Source organism: Hesperophylax consimilis, chromosome 7 (genome assembly GCF_061612785.1).
Source record: "Hesperophylax consimilis isolate HC1 chromosome 7, BYU_Hcon_1.0, whole genome shotgun sequence".
Taxonomy (NCBI): Eukaryota; Metazoa; Arthropoda; class Insecta; order Trichoptera; family Limnephilidae; genus Hesperophylax; species Hesperophylax consimilis.
In genome coordinates this window covers 17467987-17484510 of record NC_142842.1, presented here as the reverse complement: position 1 = coordinate 17484510, position 16524 = coordinate 17467987, and the positions used below count along the sequence as shown (strand labels likewise).

Sequence of the window (16524 nt, the reverse complement as noted above, 5' to 3'; positions counted from 1 at the left end):
GTCAAAGTTTGAAAACCTATCTGGCAATATTTTATTCGAATTCCGTTGAATAATGCACGTGTGTACCTATATTGGCGCACTTTTACAATCACAATGAAATGGCACAGCACCATTCGTCTCATTATTAACTATTATTATTTAGTGTGTGCGAAAGAGCGAAGACGCTTTTCGACATACTTGCTTATAACAGCTGTTGAACTCAAAAAGCAATGCCAATGACAGTGATGTAGTGTGGAAAATTTTATTTTTTTTGTTTTTAATTGAAAAAAAATATGCTACCGGACAGCAAAGTGCCCATAACATTTTTTACTCCAAATGTGCTAAGGAATAGCTGGTTAAAGTTTGTCGGGTTAGTGCCGATACACCCTGTATATGTTTGTACAGCGCCCTTGAGGTGATTTTCACGAAAACGGCACGATATAAATCAGCCAAATTTTATAATTGTGGGTATTATTCAATGGCAACTCTAGTGCACATTCACATTTGAACTAATGAAAATATTTTAATGCTGGTTTTTTAACACCGGTAAATTGTTTATCAGGTGCAGAGTCATGGATGCTTTTTTGCTTTGATTCAATCCGATAACATTAGTGACGAGATGCCAACATTTTACCTAGTGTTTGTTCTACAATATTAAAAGCAGGTAATCATAAGAATAAAAAACGTCTCGACTCCCATACAAAATACTGCGCCGGTATTGATGAAAAAAATTAACTGCAGTTCCTCGTTGGCAATTAACCAACACGCACACATTGTGGTCAAAAGTTTTGACAAAAAAGAATAAATCGTTAATGTCAAATGTACTCGATAACAAGATAATACAAAATTAAATCAAACAAATGAGATATAACAAACTCTTTGCCCATAATTTATTAAAACAATAGGTACATAATATATTAAAATAATTCTAATTAGTTTGAATTTTGTCACGGAGAATCATAGTGCGCAGCAAAATATCATAATCCACATTCATAGTATAATATACTATTAAAACCTAATCCATTACATCTATCTACACATTATATCATTGTTCACAACTATAAAACATTGCATATTTTTTCTATAATTTCAACATTTTTAAAAAAATTCTGATAAAAACACTCCCTCAATAGCAGCCTAAATTGAACCCATTCTCAAATTCATATAATTTACTAAAAATTATAGAAACAGTTATCAATGTAAACAACATATTTACGCTGAATATTGGAATGCCGAAAGCATTAAAAAAATAGTCAAAAAAAATTCTAAACACACTAAAATAATAAATCTAATCAATTATTATTAAATTGCCAGAACAATTAAATTGTTTAGGTACGCTGACTCTCAAAGGTTTCTATAGGAAACAAAACATAGTATTTACACGGCTCTAAATAATTTTAAATGTCTTAAATCATGGTGTCTTGTTTAAAAATGAGGCAAACAAACTTTCCCAGCAAACAACTCTGAAATAACAGTAATCCATAAAGCAAGGACGAATAGAATGTACGATATCCCCACTTGGTGGCTGTTGGGGAGCTGGTAAGGCTGCCCGCCGATCTCATCGATGTGGAAACCAATGGGGAATATGACTGCAGCGAAGCAGAAGAGGACCACTGAAACAAAATATTGTAATGTTAATGTCACTAAGGGCGCCCGCAGACAAGATATTTCAGTTGTAGCGACTGCTAAACCTTTTCATCAAGTTCCTGATTTACATACTCAGGCCTGGTCCTGAGCCAAACTAGTAAAAACCACAAGGGCTAGTTAGATATTATCAGCTGCTAGATATTATATTATGGACTGCTCCAATTGCATCTGTACGGGGCTGGCCCTGTGCATGTATGTACAGTAATGAAACACAAATAAAATTATTCACTATAAATATCTTAAAAAAGCATTTGAATCTGATCAGTACAATTTGGTAGATCAAAATCTTAACTTTTCGTTTTCCCAGCCAGAATAATATTTTTTTTAATAAAAATAAAATATTTCCCACTTACTTGCTGTGAATCCAACCCATCGAGCATATGGTACTACATTCCTATCCCAATGGCTGGAAGCGAGGAGAATGATGGTAGTTGTAATGCAGATGCAGCCAACGAATATGCAAATTAGGGCCAGGAGCCACTCCGGCTGCAGCTCCGGAGTGAAACACACCTGGGGCCTATTGTACAAGGTCATGCATGACCACATGAGACCAAGTCGTGTGTCACCTGCAAACCATGTCAAATAATTGTTTAGAGGCTGTCGATTGTGTGAAAATATCCATGATTATTGTTTCCAACCTCCGGTGATAGAGGCATAAGAAAAAGAAGAAATCCTTATTTTGGGTTGTAAGCTTTGAGAAGGATAGTTTGTATTAAACACATTTTTTCCACCGAAGGTCATCTCTCAAGTGGTAAAATAGAGGTGTTTGAAATACGGATAAATATTACTATGTCAGAATTAACCAAACATCTCTGTTTTGATATTTCGAAATCAAATGATAGCAAATTATTTATGGCTTACCTCCTACATCAGTGACGATCCAATCTGGCATTGCCAGGCTCACAATAGCAAAAACATCTGCAGCGATAAATAGTGTGCCAGAAATCAATGTGAGCTTGTCCATGATTTGTGACTATCAGATCTAGATAAATTGAGAGAGAGTGGCGCTCAATACATTACAAATCTTTAGTATTGTGTATTCATGCCCAGCTTTAATTGAGGAAGTACGTTTAGATACTGGACCTATTAAACCGCTCAATATATTATTCAAATACGTAAAGATGAATGGCGAATTTGAAAGCGATGATATGCTGATTATTGCGGTTATTTATTTCATTATCAAACGGTGATTGACGCTTATAAACAAACCTAAATAAGTTATATTGTTATGCACCAATATTTTTGTTGCGGTGTCAAACTGACAGCTAAACATGAAAGGCGATTGCATAGCGCATAAATGAACCACTCACTAGATCAATATCTTCGGGTTTTTAGTACTGAGCCCATGGGTCCTAATGTTTGCCATAGATAAAAGTCTGTAACTGAAAAATATACGTCACTACTACATAGACGTGGGTCGTAACGTCATTTTCAAGAAACGTAACGAAACAAGTTTCTTGGTCGGCGTAACCTGTTTCAAAACGGTTATTTTTGTAACTAGTTATTTTCATTCACTTACCCGTCCTCGCGTGACAAATGTCATCCGTGTACTTACATGTGTTTGCCCGCGTTTGGCGTGTTTCCCGACTATTCACCGGTGCCGAAGGGATCAATGATGCTGGTTCCTCGGAGCATCTTCCATTGAAATACTGGTAGAACAAGGACAGCATACCAACCTGACGTCTGTGCTCTAAAGATTGCAATCCGTTCTGTTAAGATAGGGGAATCTATCAAACGGACCGCCCGTTTCTGCACAGAGTCAAGGGTTGTTTTCAGGTATTTTGGGGCTCCAAACCCGAGGTGGCTGCCAAATTCTACAGTGTGGCGCACTTGACATTTGTACAGGGGCAGCAGTTGTGTACTATTAAATTATCTATACAGGAAGATACACTCAGTATCGCCCTGGTGTAAGACCACCATTCAGAATTGAAACGTTGCTTGAAATGGCTTTAGCCGTGTTTAGTGACCAGATCTGAATAGCCAGGTACTTCCCCACCGTCATCTACCCCATCTCCTTCCCCTCCCTACTACCTTCAGCCTCACAACTCACAACATACCTCAATTGGGGGTGCCATAGTCGCACTGGCTCCAGACGGGAGCTTTTGGGACTCTTGTGCGGTATGATGATGGACACTGTAACGCTGTCCGAAACGTTGGCTAAAGAAGGGGGTAGCGCTACATGGTATACCCCAAAAATAAATTGTTTCGCACTGGCTCCAGACGGGAGCAGTTGGGACTCTTGTGCGGTATTCGCTCGGCTGCCCGGGAGGTGTATTTCCAATCCCTTTCACGTTTCAGTCGCGCTAAAATTATTTAATTATTTTCAATGTAAAACAAAACATTGGAGGTAATAAAAGCGGTCTATCCTCTCTGCTTACCCTTCTATAATTACGGTCGTCACCCTCATACAAACAGATTTATTTTTTATTTATTTATTACATAAGATACATTTATAAGCAAAAATAACATAATAATATTTCAAAATAACTGTCAATATTAAAATGTGTACAAGTGTTATAGATAGAGCAACGAAACGCGTAGGCGACTGAAACGAGGACTAATGGTGATTTATATGCATAACATAACAATACCGCCGACTACCGCGTTACATTACGAAACGCGGCGTTACTGAAACGCGGCAGAGATTGGAAATACGCGGTCGCATGCGAAACGACCGAAACTAGTCTCACATATGCATAACAAATAACAATCCGTCCCGCCGACGGCGCCGACTACCGCGTTACGTTACGAAACGCGGCGTTACTGAAACGCGGTCGCATGCGAAACGGCCGAAACTACTTTACATCACACCCAACACCAAATAACGCATTTACAAAAATAACTACTTGTAATTTTATCGAGACTAGTTATTTCCGTTACATCGACGAAACTAGTTATTGTATCTAGTTACGTTAAATAACGCTCACTCCTACACTACACATACTCACCATCGACTAGGATAGAAACTATAAAAAAGGCGTAACCATAGACAATATAATTCTCATTCGGAGCCAACCCATTGGCTAGCCTAAAATCGGCCAATGACAGCGGCCTATAAACATGCATGAAGTTCGTATTGGAATGTGGAAAATATACGTCACAAGTCACCCATAGAGATTACCGTGTCTTTTTTTCTGACCCACCTTTTTCTCGGAGTTATACCCCCCTGGCATAGCGATTGATAAATTAGTAGGGATGTGCCAGATTGATAAATCTAAATGCATTATTTATGGCAACACCACCTGCTATCCGTAGTCGACAAAGCTTACCGGAAATAAAAATTTATTCCAGAGACAATAATTCAATACTGTTTTCTCAGCTGTCAAATGCGTAAATAAGTCAAACTTTTTGCGAGGGGTTTAGGGTTGTTTTCACTCCTACGACTCTAATTGTTATTGTTTTATATTTGATAAATAACTAACCACAACTATGCTCTTCGAGTTTTAAATTTTGTACATGTATCCAAATGTTGTTACCGTCGTAGTAGCTAGGATTATCGATTTTCTCATAATCCCAAATACCATTAAGTATGTCTAATTTGGGAACCGGACAAGGTATTTATTCACCGCTCCGACAGAACTTTACTGATTCCGAATCCGAAGAGGAAATCCATAATTCGATTTCGGGGAGAAATCAAGTTGTAGTGACAGAAAAACTAAGCAAAAATAACACAATGAAAAATGGGTTAAAAAACTACCAGCACTTCTCCAATGGCGATGAGGTGGAAGATCCAAATGGATACACTGTAGGCATGGACGGTAACATCGACAGTGTGAATATTTTGCAAAATGATAAAAGTAATGAGCGAATGTCTCCACTTCGAAAAACTCTTTTCATTTTATCCATTCTGGTATGCTTCCTGACTATTATAGTCTTCTTGTGGGTGCTGCCGTGCTCTGAACTGGGAGAGTGCTCAGTTTCGCCTACTCACAAGAGCAAGAGACCTAGCTGGGAGAATCCTTACCACGATATTGAGCTCAAAGGTGCCATCAATATTGTGGATGGAGCTGTCGGACATGATAAAAACCTCATTATGCTCTTTAGAGGTGATGCTGTGAATCCTGAACACTCGGAGGGTGTTCGGTTATCCAACGATAATGGAATAATACTTATTGTGGGTAACTCTGGGAAGGTCGGTTGGTTCATCAGGCAACCCAGACTTCCTACAGATGTGGATTGCTCTCTGATTGATGTTGACAATGATGGAACCAAGGACTGTATCTTAATTGGAAAAGAGGGACTCTTTGCAGCATTCAACCCCACAGCGGGAACTGTGTATTGGTATCTGCACAATCATGAAGTAAATAGCAAACCCTTCGATTCTGTAGATTTTCCACTTATTGTCATGGACATTGATGAAGATGGAATAAGTGATATGCTAGCTCCGTGTAGTGTCGATGAGAACAAAAGCCACAATTCTCTGATATTTATATCTGGTTACCGTGGCAGTATTATTGGACAACCTCTGGCCATGAATGAATGCACTTCAATCAACAAACTGCAGATTGATAAAGACCGTATTGTAAGTTTCACCTGCAAAAATAGTACAAGTTTGTCTGAATCCTTGAAAGTAATCACATTTGATGAGTTGTATAAGTGTATCACCAACAAACCATTCAATCCTAAATGGAATAACTGGACTGTGACTAAACAGCATCAGGTATTTGGTCAAAGAAAAGAAACTGAGAATCAGAGGAACATCTACTCGGTGGATGGGAGAAAGCTAATAGTGGAGAACACAGGCCACTGCCCCAACAATTGCAAAGTTACTGTCCAGCTGATTGATGAAAGAACAGGAAAAGAGAACATCTCTTGGGAGTATATAGCTCCCCGTGTTTACGGAATGGTTCCTGCTACATTAGTGTTTAACAATAGTATTAATATGTTGAAACACCATATTTCTGGATTTGTGCTCAAGTTTTGGCAGTGGAATGTAAGTCCTAAAAGCGTCAACAGGTATGATCGCAATACCGATAATAATTACAATATTTTCAATAATATTATCGATCAACACACTGACGAAGGGAAGAATACTGTTGAGAAGAATACTAGAATCACGAGAAATGCCACACCCGGGAAGCCAATGAATAAGAGTGAGAATATGACCGTCAACCGCTTGACTGAGAGAGTAGTCTTGGTGACATTCAACGCTACGGACATTCATATTGTAAATGCAAGTCAAAGTGATGTTATTCAAATTTGCTACAATAAAAATAATGATATTATTTGCCAGCCAGATTTGAGTTATCAGGAGAATTCATTGCTAATTTCTGATTTGGATGGAGATGGTTCCCAGGAGCTCATCACTTACCTGACGAGCTTCGTGTGTCCAGAGTCTGCAGTGGTGGATGAGTTCCCGGGAGATGATGTGAAGTGTGATGAAGACTGGAAGTTGCGCTCTACAGTTCGAGTTGTTCGCCTTGAAGCTGAACTTCCCAAGTTGTATGAAGCTGTGTCCCACCATTAATATAATTGGAGTAATTTTCAGTGTTGATCTCATTACTTTATTTGGCCAAAGATTTTAATTAATAGTAATGATTGTTTTCATTTAGATTACTTATTAGAGTTCCTATGTTGTATTAGTGGCACAAAACTATTTGAAGAATATTGTTTTTTTTTTTTGCGATGTACTCTTTAATTTGGATTGAAAATGGTGCCAAGATAGATGGTCATCAAATATTAGAAATAAAGTTAAGCATTTTGTAATGAATATAAGGTACTATAATCTTTCGTTAAGTTAGAATTGTAAACAGTTAAGTCCACATAGATGATCTATCACTGATGCTCGTGAATCAATAATGAAAGGTTTTACCACATGATTGGACTTCAGCTGTTTATGGGTAAAGCTTAGATTTTAAGAGCTGTGTTTGGAGAAAGGCTGTTTAGGAGGTGCGTAAGGTCAAGATGAAATTATTGCCTTATAAATTGCAGAAAAATAGCAAATTAGTGCAGCCTTTTTGGGCGACAAGCAACCATTTTTCTGCATTCAATCACATTGCTTACGTAGGTTTATTCAAAAGTAAGGAAACGCTTGCACAAAAGTGGACTGGGAAAACAAGACGTGGATTGCATACCGCTTGCGTATTAGAAATAATTTTAATCTTCTAAGTAAATATGTTTATTTGGTTTGTATGAATTGCCCGAGACTGGAATCGATGAATCCACCCTCTTAAAATTTTTTATAATTCGCATAAATCAGTGTTATATTTCACAACCTTGGCAATCCTCCAACTGAATGTTCTGTATAGATCTAATGTTATATTATTCAATTTGTGTGCACTTTTTCACTCAATATTTCAGAAGTACTCTTTAGTCCACATATTAAACACATTGTTTGTTGGAGCCGTTTAAAAGTAACTTTGCAATAATAATATAGCCGTGCTAGAGGGCGGGAGATGGCAAAGGCGTTTTTGTTCAATGAAAAAACAGAAATTAAATCCACAGCTTTTCGCCATGGATTGTAAAAAAAACACCCGCAAACAATGTGTTTGTATTTTATTTTTGTTGCTAGCTATTGTATTTCTATCATCGTCTGTGTGTTCTATGATGAAGTACAAAAATCTCATAATTAGTCACTTTCTAGTTTCTAATATTTTAATAATAATATACATTTTCAAATAATCTTTAGGTATTAATGTTGAAACCAAATAGTTTGTTTTTTTTTCTCGAGAGGTGATATTATAGGATTATTTAAGGGAATAAAAGTCAGTCTGAGTATGAGTGCAACATAGTGGCTTGTCTCCTTTGTGATATAGTCCTTGTACTATAACTAGGTAGTCCTGGCTACCGTTTTACCATTTGTACGAATAAAGAACAATTTTTAATGTGTATTTAAAAATAACATTACCAGCCGGTAATATTAATGATAATTTGTATAGTGCTGTTTTTATAAAAATCATCTCACGGGCGCCGGTGTTTGCAATAAACAGAACTTCGCGCTAGTTGTTGGTGTTATGTTTGCCAACATGTGTTAGGCATGTAATATTTTGTATCTATATTTACTTATCATCACTGGGCTATTAAAATTTTCAATGTGAAAATTTTACAAAAATGTTTAAAAAAAAATTCTTCCTCTTTAATCGGTTCCTCATTGCTAATATACAAGGATCGTGACACCACTCCAATTTCCGTGGTAGACAAGGCTCCTCCACTCCTCGCGGTACTGCGCTGCGTGGAGAGCCAAGGACATCAACATACTGGACACCAGTGATACTTGGTCACTCCAGCGCATTGCTGACTTTCCTCTACTTCTCATGCCTTCCACTTTGCCAGTGGCTATGAGTTTCTCCAAGTTCGAGTCCTCAGTTTGGCAAGCATTGTGTTAAAAGTTTCTTAAATTACATTGTAGGCATCAATTGTGGATGCCTAGTCTTCCAAAATGGATACATTTGTGCATTTGACTGTCCATGGAACCCTGAGCAGTTTTATCCATCACCACATTTCTAGGGCATCTGTTCACTTTCTTTTGCTGGCTCTAAGTGGCCATGTTTCCACACCTTGTAGAAATACGTGGAAAATCAGCACCCGGACAAGTTATATCTTGGTGGTCTTCGTTATGCCCTCGTCTTAATTTTTTTTCATTTGTGTCTAAAACCTTCAATATAATTGATTATTAAAAAAACTAGTCAAATAAATAAAATACAGCTTTTAAAAATTAGAGCTTTTAAACTTAGCAGCCCTGCAATGATATGCTTGCTATAAGATGTAGTTAAATATAATATAAAATTTCTAAACCAGAGTTTAAGTTAGAAGTTCCAACCTTTTTTTGGCCCGCTTCCGGCTTTACAAATTTTCTTTAACGAGAAGATTAATACTCTCCCCAACCATTGACTGGCGAACGTAAAGACATCGCTAAAATATGTACAGTTTAAACTACCAATCAACTGCTTTGGTTAACAAGCAAAGACATCGCTAAAATATGTACAGTTTAAACTACCAATCAACTGCTTTGGTTAACAAGCAAAGACATCGCTAAAATATGTACAGTTTAAACTACCAATCAACTGCTTTGGTTAACAAGCAAATCTTATTAGTGAGAAAAAGAAACAAGTTTTGATTTTTATTGAATGCAATATTTGTGTGATGAAATGATCTAAGTATTTATTGTGATAATAAAACTCTATTTTTGTTCAAACTTAAATACTGTTATACCTAGATATGTCTTGTGTGAAATCCTTTTACCTGCACATTATAATATTATATTAAAATTATTTATTTACAAGGTACAATGATAATGTTATAAATTTGTTTTTGACTGTCAATAAATCCAATCTAAAAATAAATGTTTTTTTTATTATGACCTCTTGTGTATAGTTTAGCTTAGATGAGAAAGTTCTGCAGAAGTGATTCCCAGGGTCAAATCCCATCATCGAGGAATATTATTTTATATTTTTAATTGTTATTTTCTGAAAGTACATATAATTTTTTTACTTCCACTTTTAGAAATCATACTGTTGTATCCCATTACGTCTCATCATACATTATTGGCAAGTCACGATCATTGCGTTCAGCAACCTCATTACAATGATAATATACCTAATTTGCATGATGGTGGATTGTTTTTTAGTGAAAGTTATATTTAATTGCAAGTAAGTAACCTGGTGATTTTTTTTTATTTAGATATCAATGTTATTACACACAACAGAAATTATTTTGATATGCTTGGTTTTATATTAAAAAACAATAATATTTAATATTATGGTACTAAATGAGTATTAAGGTAATACCCACATTTAGATTTCCCGCTCTACCTAAACTGCACCTTCTATCGCGCGTGCTGCGCTCTTTCGGAATATTTTGAAGCTATTTGACATTTCTTCCGAAACAACATCAGAATAACCAAGAAAAACATTTTTACCGACGGTAATAGAAACGTTGGGAAATACATATGTCCTGAATTTTACAACTCCAAGTGCAAATACATCTTCTTGCTATTTACTGTGAAAAAATATGTGTTTACATTTGAGCTACAAATAATAATATTACGAGTCGTGCACTTAGCTTTTTGAACGGGCTCACAAACATGGCTACCACAATGGAAGAAGAACAGAGTTTGCGGGATTGTGAAAATTATATACAAACACATAATATTCAAATAATAATCAAAGATTGTATTGTTCAACTGTGCGTCAACAAACCACAAAATCCAGTGATATTCTTGCGGCAGTACTTTCAGAAACTAGAAAGGGTGAGCATGCTGTCAATATTTATATTATTTCAAATTTCAAATAGTGGTTTAGAAAACTTAAGAAAAATGACTATAAACGGAGATTATTTATAGTCATTGTTCATGCTTGTATTGTTTTCAAGAAGGTATTATCGGTGGCATATATTGTTAATGTTTTTTTTCATTGAATACCTCATTTGTTTTGACATTTCAACATGCATCGAATGCTGACGTTAGATGGCGATGTGATTTTTGAGGGAAAGTTTACGTATTCAAAAATTAGGTTAAATTATTATTAATAATTCTAATGTACATGTCTAAGTTATAATAACTAATAATAGTAATGGTAAATAAGGATGTTTTTAGTATCAGTTGTCATATTTTAATTTAATCAATTTGCGGGGATACCTACGATTGCGTACAATATCCGATCAATTTATTTTGTGTTACGCTGTTTACGAAGTGTTTTCGATTACCAAATTCCTGTATGATGTTATCATGCTGCTCATCAATCACCGTCATCACCGAAGGAATACTTCAAAACGTTTCCACTCCAGCAGAATCCATTTATATCAGTTTTTCTCATCAGTATAAATTCTTTTTTTCCCTTTATTCCTGAAATATTTTTGATTCATAAAATCAACATGAAATCAATAATTTTGATAATTATTCGTACTCGTGAAATGTGAGTTTTATCACTGCGATAATCGGCTAAAACTTCAAATAATTATGATGGAGGTATATATTACTACTTTTTTTCCCTACACAATACCTTGGCCGACGGTAGGGGGGGGGATTTGAACTCCTTAACAACCCCCCTCCCACCCCTTATAAACGCCCATGCTACTAACTAAATAGAGATAATTACACTCGGGATTCCCTTATCCATTTTGGGAGTAGAAAGCTCACAGATTACCTTTCTAGCCAATCAAAGCCCTCAGCAGGTGCATAAACAAGAAACAAAAAGGGATATTTGCAGGCGAAAACTCGTACCTCTGAAAGAAAACTCCATTGTAACATCTTCTTCCTTTTTCTCGTAAACGTGACATTTAACAGACAGATGGGTTGGAACGGAACTATCTTTTTGTGAAAAGACCATGAGAGGCAAGCCAAAATGTGCCACGTTGCATCTGAGTTGTCTCTCGTTGCAAATAATTAATCAAAAGTAACCGTAAGCTCGATCAAATCGGGTCAATAGATTTTCAGTCCTATATTATATCCCTCCAGGCTTAGCGATTTCCCCAACGACATGTTGTCACTATGGATGTCGGCTAATCTATCAGAAATATGCGATAGCCATCGTATCCACTGATATAGTTGCTAGGCCATATGCCCTGATGCTAATCAACCACCAACGGCATTTACAATATGTATTTATTACAGTCGTGCCTTTTGTAGTCTTTGTCTGATTAATGCTTTTAATTAACATTGCTGAGATAGCGCCCCGCGGGGAAGATTATTTCCGATTTCAGCGATAGCCTAATGGACAATTTTCTTTCATAGATTTTCCTACAAAATATACATTTACTAAGGAAATCGTCAAGAAAGGTTTTTCCAACATGTTCATCTGGAAAAGTTTACTTAATTATATGTTTTTAAAGTAATTGGTAGGTAAACCTACGAATACCAACATCGTAAAATACATAATAGAAAAGCTCCCCACACTCTTGCAATAAAATTATACGCACAACCATTTTATCAGGGCCACTTTGTGCATTTACAGGGTGCGGCAAAACAGACAGTGTAGTTTTGAAGGGCTACTAAAGAAAAATAGCGCAACTTAAAGAAATGGGTTTTTTTATTATTTTTATTCGGCAAATCATGCCGTTTTATGCAGTAAGTCCCGAAGATCACATCAGAAAGATAATGGCCACCATAATATTGATGAAAGTGATTTATGAAGTTCTCGGCCGCATTTTGGCACATCTCGACGGGTATAGCGGCGATTTATTCCCGAATGCGGTCCTCGAGTTCTTCGAGGGTGTGAGGCCGATGTTTAAAAACATTTTCCTTCAGAAAGCCCCAGAGGAAGAAGTCGCAAATTGCAGCCGAAAGGCCCGCTGGATAGCGACGAAAGAACGGAAATTTTGAAGAAACGTGCGGACGGCGAAGCCCCGGTGTTGTTCGGACCAAACCAAGGTAACGACTGAAAACAGCACGACCCTCCCGACAAAATGAGACCTCTCTCAGGTTCCCACCCTCACCACACGTGATGTACCGGCCCTTCAAAACCGCACCGTCTGTTTTGCTGCACCTGTATTTGAATAATACGTTTTGCCGTGGAACCTCTTTTCCTGAAATTGTAATTTATTAGGTTCCCGTCTACATATTATGTTTGGAAAAGGGTCTATTATTATTAATTGGAACACTATTATTCGTACTGTCATGATTATGGCGGCGTGAATGATTTACTACAATATCACATCCAGTTTTTTTTCTGTTATTTAAAATTTTTGTTAAATGTTTACAATAAATTATCAAAGTTTCTTATTCAGGTCGTACCATAGACATGATCATTCATGGTCGTACCTATAATTTACAGTAAAAACTTGAGCGTGGAAAATATTTTAGACGTAAGATTTTTTATAGGAACTATGATCCTTTAAAACTCCATTCAAAACAACAACTAAGTCTCTATAAATACTAACTCTATAGGTACTAACCTATGCATGATAAATTTCATAAATATAAAACTTCATATTTATTTATATAAATTAACGATGAAATAATACAAAAACGAACAAGTCGCAAGGACGATGTGGTAGGTTAGGTATTTAGTTTTGAGGTTTGTAAGAGATCAATAATGAAAACTTGTGTTACTCTTAATTTAATGTTGTAATATCACGAATTGTAGCAAAAACTACTGTTCGTGCTGGCAAATGCAAATAATAATAATAATAAAATCTTCTAAGATATATATTTATTTTATTTTATTGATACATGATTTGAGTACATGTGGTTTTTTGTGATATTTCACCCTCCATGCTAGGGATGGCCCTGTGTTATGGCGGGTGAATTTTACAGTTTGCGGACATAGAATCTATAGGTACATTACTATAATATAAAACAGAGAAATAAGAAAAATGATGTATAGCTAGTTTGGATTGCAAGAAGAGGATGGAGAAGTTAGAGAATTATAAGAAGATGAAAAATTTGAGAAATTATTAGTAAATAGATCACACTAATTAATTATGTACATACTATACCGCTATGTTAGGGAATAAGGATATATTATGTTTTGTCTGAAAGGTGATTAAATAGATAGATATACATTCTAATATAATATAAATTAGGGTGCGAGGGTAGTTACACCGAGTCGTTTACAGCTGCGCATAGATAATAGCCAATCTCTGATAGGAGAGAGTACCAGAAAATTGGGATGTCTTCCTTTATATCCTACTCATCACTCAGAATCTGTGTCAGATGAGTTTTACCTACTCCCTACACGCAGAAGAAAACAGTTGACGTACAAATGTAAAATTAACATCTGTAACAGTTGGTCGCCGCACTTTATTAGCTGCCATTTGTTTACCAAAGCGGCACTACTTTGCATTATTTGTTATCAAGAATCTCCGACACTATTATTTACATGTAGTTATGTTTATCTCAGCCTTTCCATTCACAATACAGTGAGCAGACAGACTGCTTGCGATAGTGTCGAAACTGTGTCATAATATTTCGGTGTTACTGTTGTTTTTAATCTATATACCTCCATTTGAAAGTGAGTCGATAAGCGTGATAACACAACGTCACCGATAATAAAATCATCTGTGAAATCCAAATTGGTCACGTTAGTATTAAATAAGCCAATTAACTGATCGGGTGTGCATACACATAGATCTTTTAACGGCAAGCTTATAATTTCAATCAGTTGTAATGTGAAAAATGTTATGATAAACCATACATATCAGGAAGAATGTGTGCGCGTGTCGATCAAAAATAGAACATTGTTTAATAAATTCGTGTCAAAACTACACTTGTATGTTTGAAAGTATGCATTTGTACTTTGTTTTAGAAATTCATTGTTTGTGTATGTTTAGATACTACTGTTCATACATTAACAGAGTGGAATATGCTGAACAAATTCAAATGAACTGTATTATCTATTGTTTTTGAGTGAATAATTTTGCATGCTACGACGAAATAACGCGAAGTAATCAATTGAGAGCAAATCGCTGTTAGTGCAAAAAGTCTTTTTACTAGGTGTAAACCACATTGTGTTGAGATAGTTAGGAAATATTTATTTGAAGTGCATTTTTTCTCAAACTGCTTGGTATAAGCACAAAAAAGTCTTCTTCTCGGAACAAACAACCTTTTTGGGTCGAGATATTTAGAAACTACTACGAAATAATGCAAAAAAGCATTAATTGAAACCGCGTTTTGGTGTCAAAATAATAAGGATCTGTAAATTAGTGCATTATTTCTGTTGTAACTGCTTCGTAATAGTTATAAAAAAGTATAAAGTTTCGGTGTAGTTTTATACAGTCAGGAGTGTTACATAACTAATCATCGACAATGGGGAATTGTTTGGAAAAGTGGCGGGAGAGTAGAGATCAGAGCGAAACCTCCCCGCTAAGGGCGGCGGATCACCGCTCGGTGTTAAGGCTCGGCTTAAAACCTACTACAGCTGTCATCCCCGATGATCCCCTCCTGGAAAAGGTAACGCAACCACTCTTACTAGATAAATATAAATTGAAATATTGTCTAGGTAATTTTCGACTGACCAACTTTGCGCCCCAACGACGTGGCTTGGAATAATAATGGACGTCTAGAAAAATTTTGCATTTAATACTTTTCTCTTATTATCCTTATTTTTTGCGTGCTTCTAATTTTATATTTCACATGTATTAACGATGTTTTATCTTTATAATTTTATGGCCACAAATTTGTAATAAGTTTTACCACCCGGCTTCGTTAGATCTGTTATCGATTTTTTTTTCATTGAAAAATATGGATAAAAAATATGGCGTCTCGTCTTTTTTTTACAAATAAATAATAATACATTAAATCTGAAACGCTGGAAGTCACATTTGCTAAATTGTTGATGAGAGGGGTTTGAAGTTTTTTTTTAAGTTCCATGTGTATCTCTAGAGGTAAAAGTCCAAATTAGAACTATTTTTTTGACTATATTGAAAAAAAAAACATGGGCCTTAATCATTGATGTTTAGTCGTTGGCCTTAATACTATAAATGGGACTTCCTAACCTATCTGGTATATAATTTCTCCTTGTTGAACTTCAGTAATAAAAATAATGTAGAATATTGATTAAAAAAAACAACGCATTTAGTCATTTTTGGGGGGCATCAGCTCGGGCTTGCTCCGAAACAATTCATACATCTTATCTACAAAATATAGCAATAAATACGGACAGCGAACCCTAGGATATAGCGTGCCCAAAATGTTCATCATGTTGCCAAGTAACATAAAAAATTGTAAATTCCCAAATAAATTCAGATATATGCCGAAAACATGGCTCATAAGTAGAAATACTTTATACTAATCATCACTATCAATCAAAAGTTGTTATTCATTAGCATGTAGATTTAAGTTTTATTTTTGATTATGTGTGCCAATAATAATAATCTGAATATTTTATAAGTAGTAACAATATTATGTATCTATACATATTTACATTGTAATTGAACTTGTACATGCTGTTGACAAACTGCTTAATTGTTTTTGTTGTTTGTTTTTGGGGTGTTATGCCGTGTTGCGCTAACTCCTTCTTTAGC

General features: G+C 35.8%; 3 protein-coding genes across 4 annotated transcripts in view; 2 read left to right on the top strand and 1 right to left on the bottom strand.

Annotated features, from left to right (window-relative positions):
* Positions 1-826: 826 nt before the first annotated feature.
* On the bottom strand, positions 827-2891 carry LOC149422408 (uncharacterized protein C16orf52 homolog A). The gene is made up of 4 exons (XM_089633786.1): positions 2836-2891; positions 2488-2608; positions 1980-2192; positions 827-1592 (listed from the first exon to the last, which is right to left on the bottom strand). Exons 2-4 carry the CDS (start codon positions 2588-2590, stop codon positions 1405-1407), a joined length of 504 nt encoding a protein of 167 aa, XP_089489912.1. The 5' UTR covers positions 2591-2608; positions 2836-2891; the 3' UTR covers positions 827-1404.
* Positions 2892-4948: 2057 nt separating this feature from the next.
* LOC149422407 (uncharacterized) lies at positions 4949-9853 on the top strand. The gene has a single exon (XM_089633785.1). The coding sequence runs from the start codon at positions 5156-5158 to the stop codon at positions 7091-7093; it is 1938 nt and encodes a 645-aa protein (XP_089489911.1). The 5' UTR covers positions 4949-5155; the 3' UTR covers positions 7094-9853.
* A 603-nt stretch (positions 9854-10456) lies between these two features.
* Positions 10457-16524, top strand: part of Pka-R1 (protein kinase, cAMP-dependent, regulatory subunit type 1) — a 174687-nt gene continuing 168619 nt past the window's right edge. Inside the window, exon 1 of one of the 2 annotated variants that reach the window (XM_089633265.1) lies at positions 10457-10813. In XM_089633265.1, coding sequence (XP_089489391.1) covers positions 10649-10813 — 165 coding nt within the window. In that variant the 5' untranslated portion in view covers positions 10457-10648. Of the gene's footprint in view, positions 10814-15215; positions 15452-16524 lie in introns of those variants that run through there. The other variant, XM_089633266.1, reaches the window with a different exon arrangement.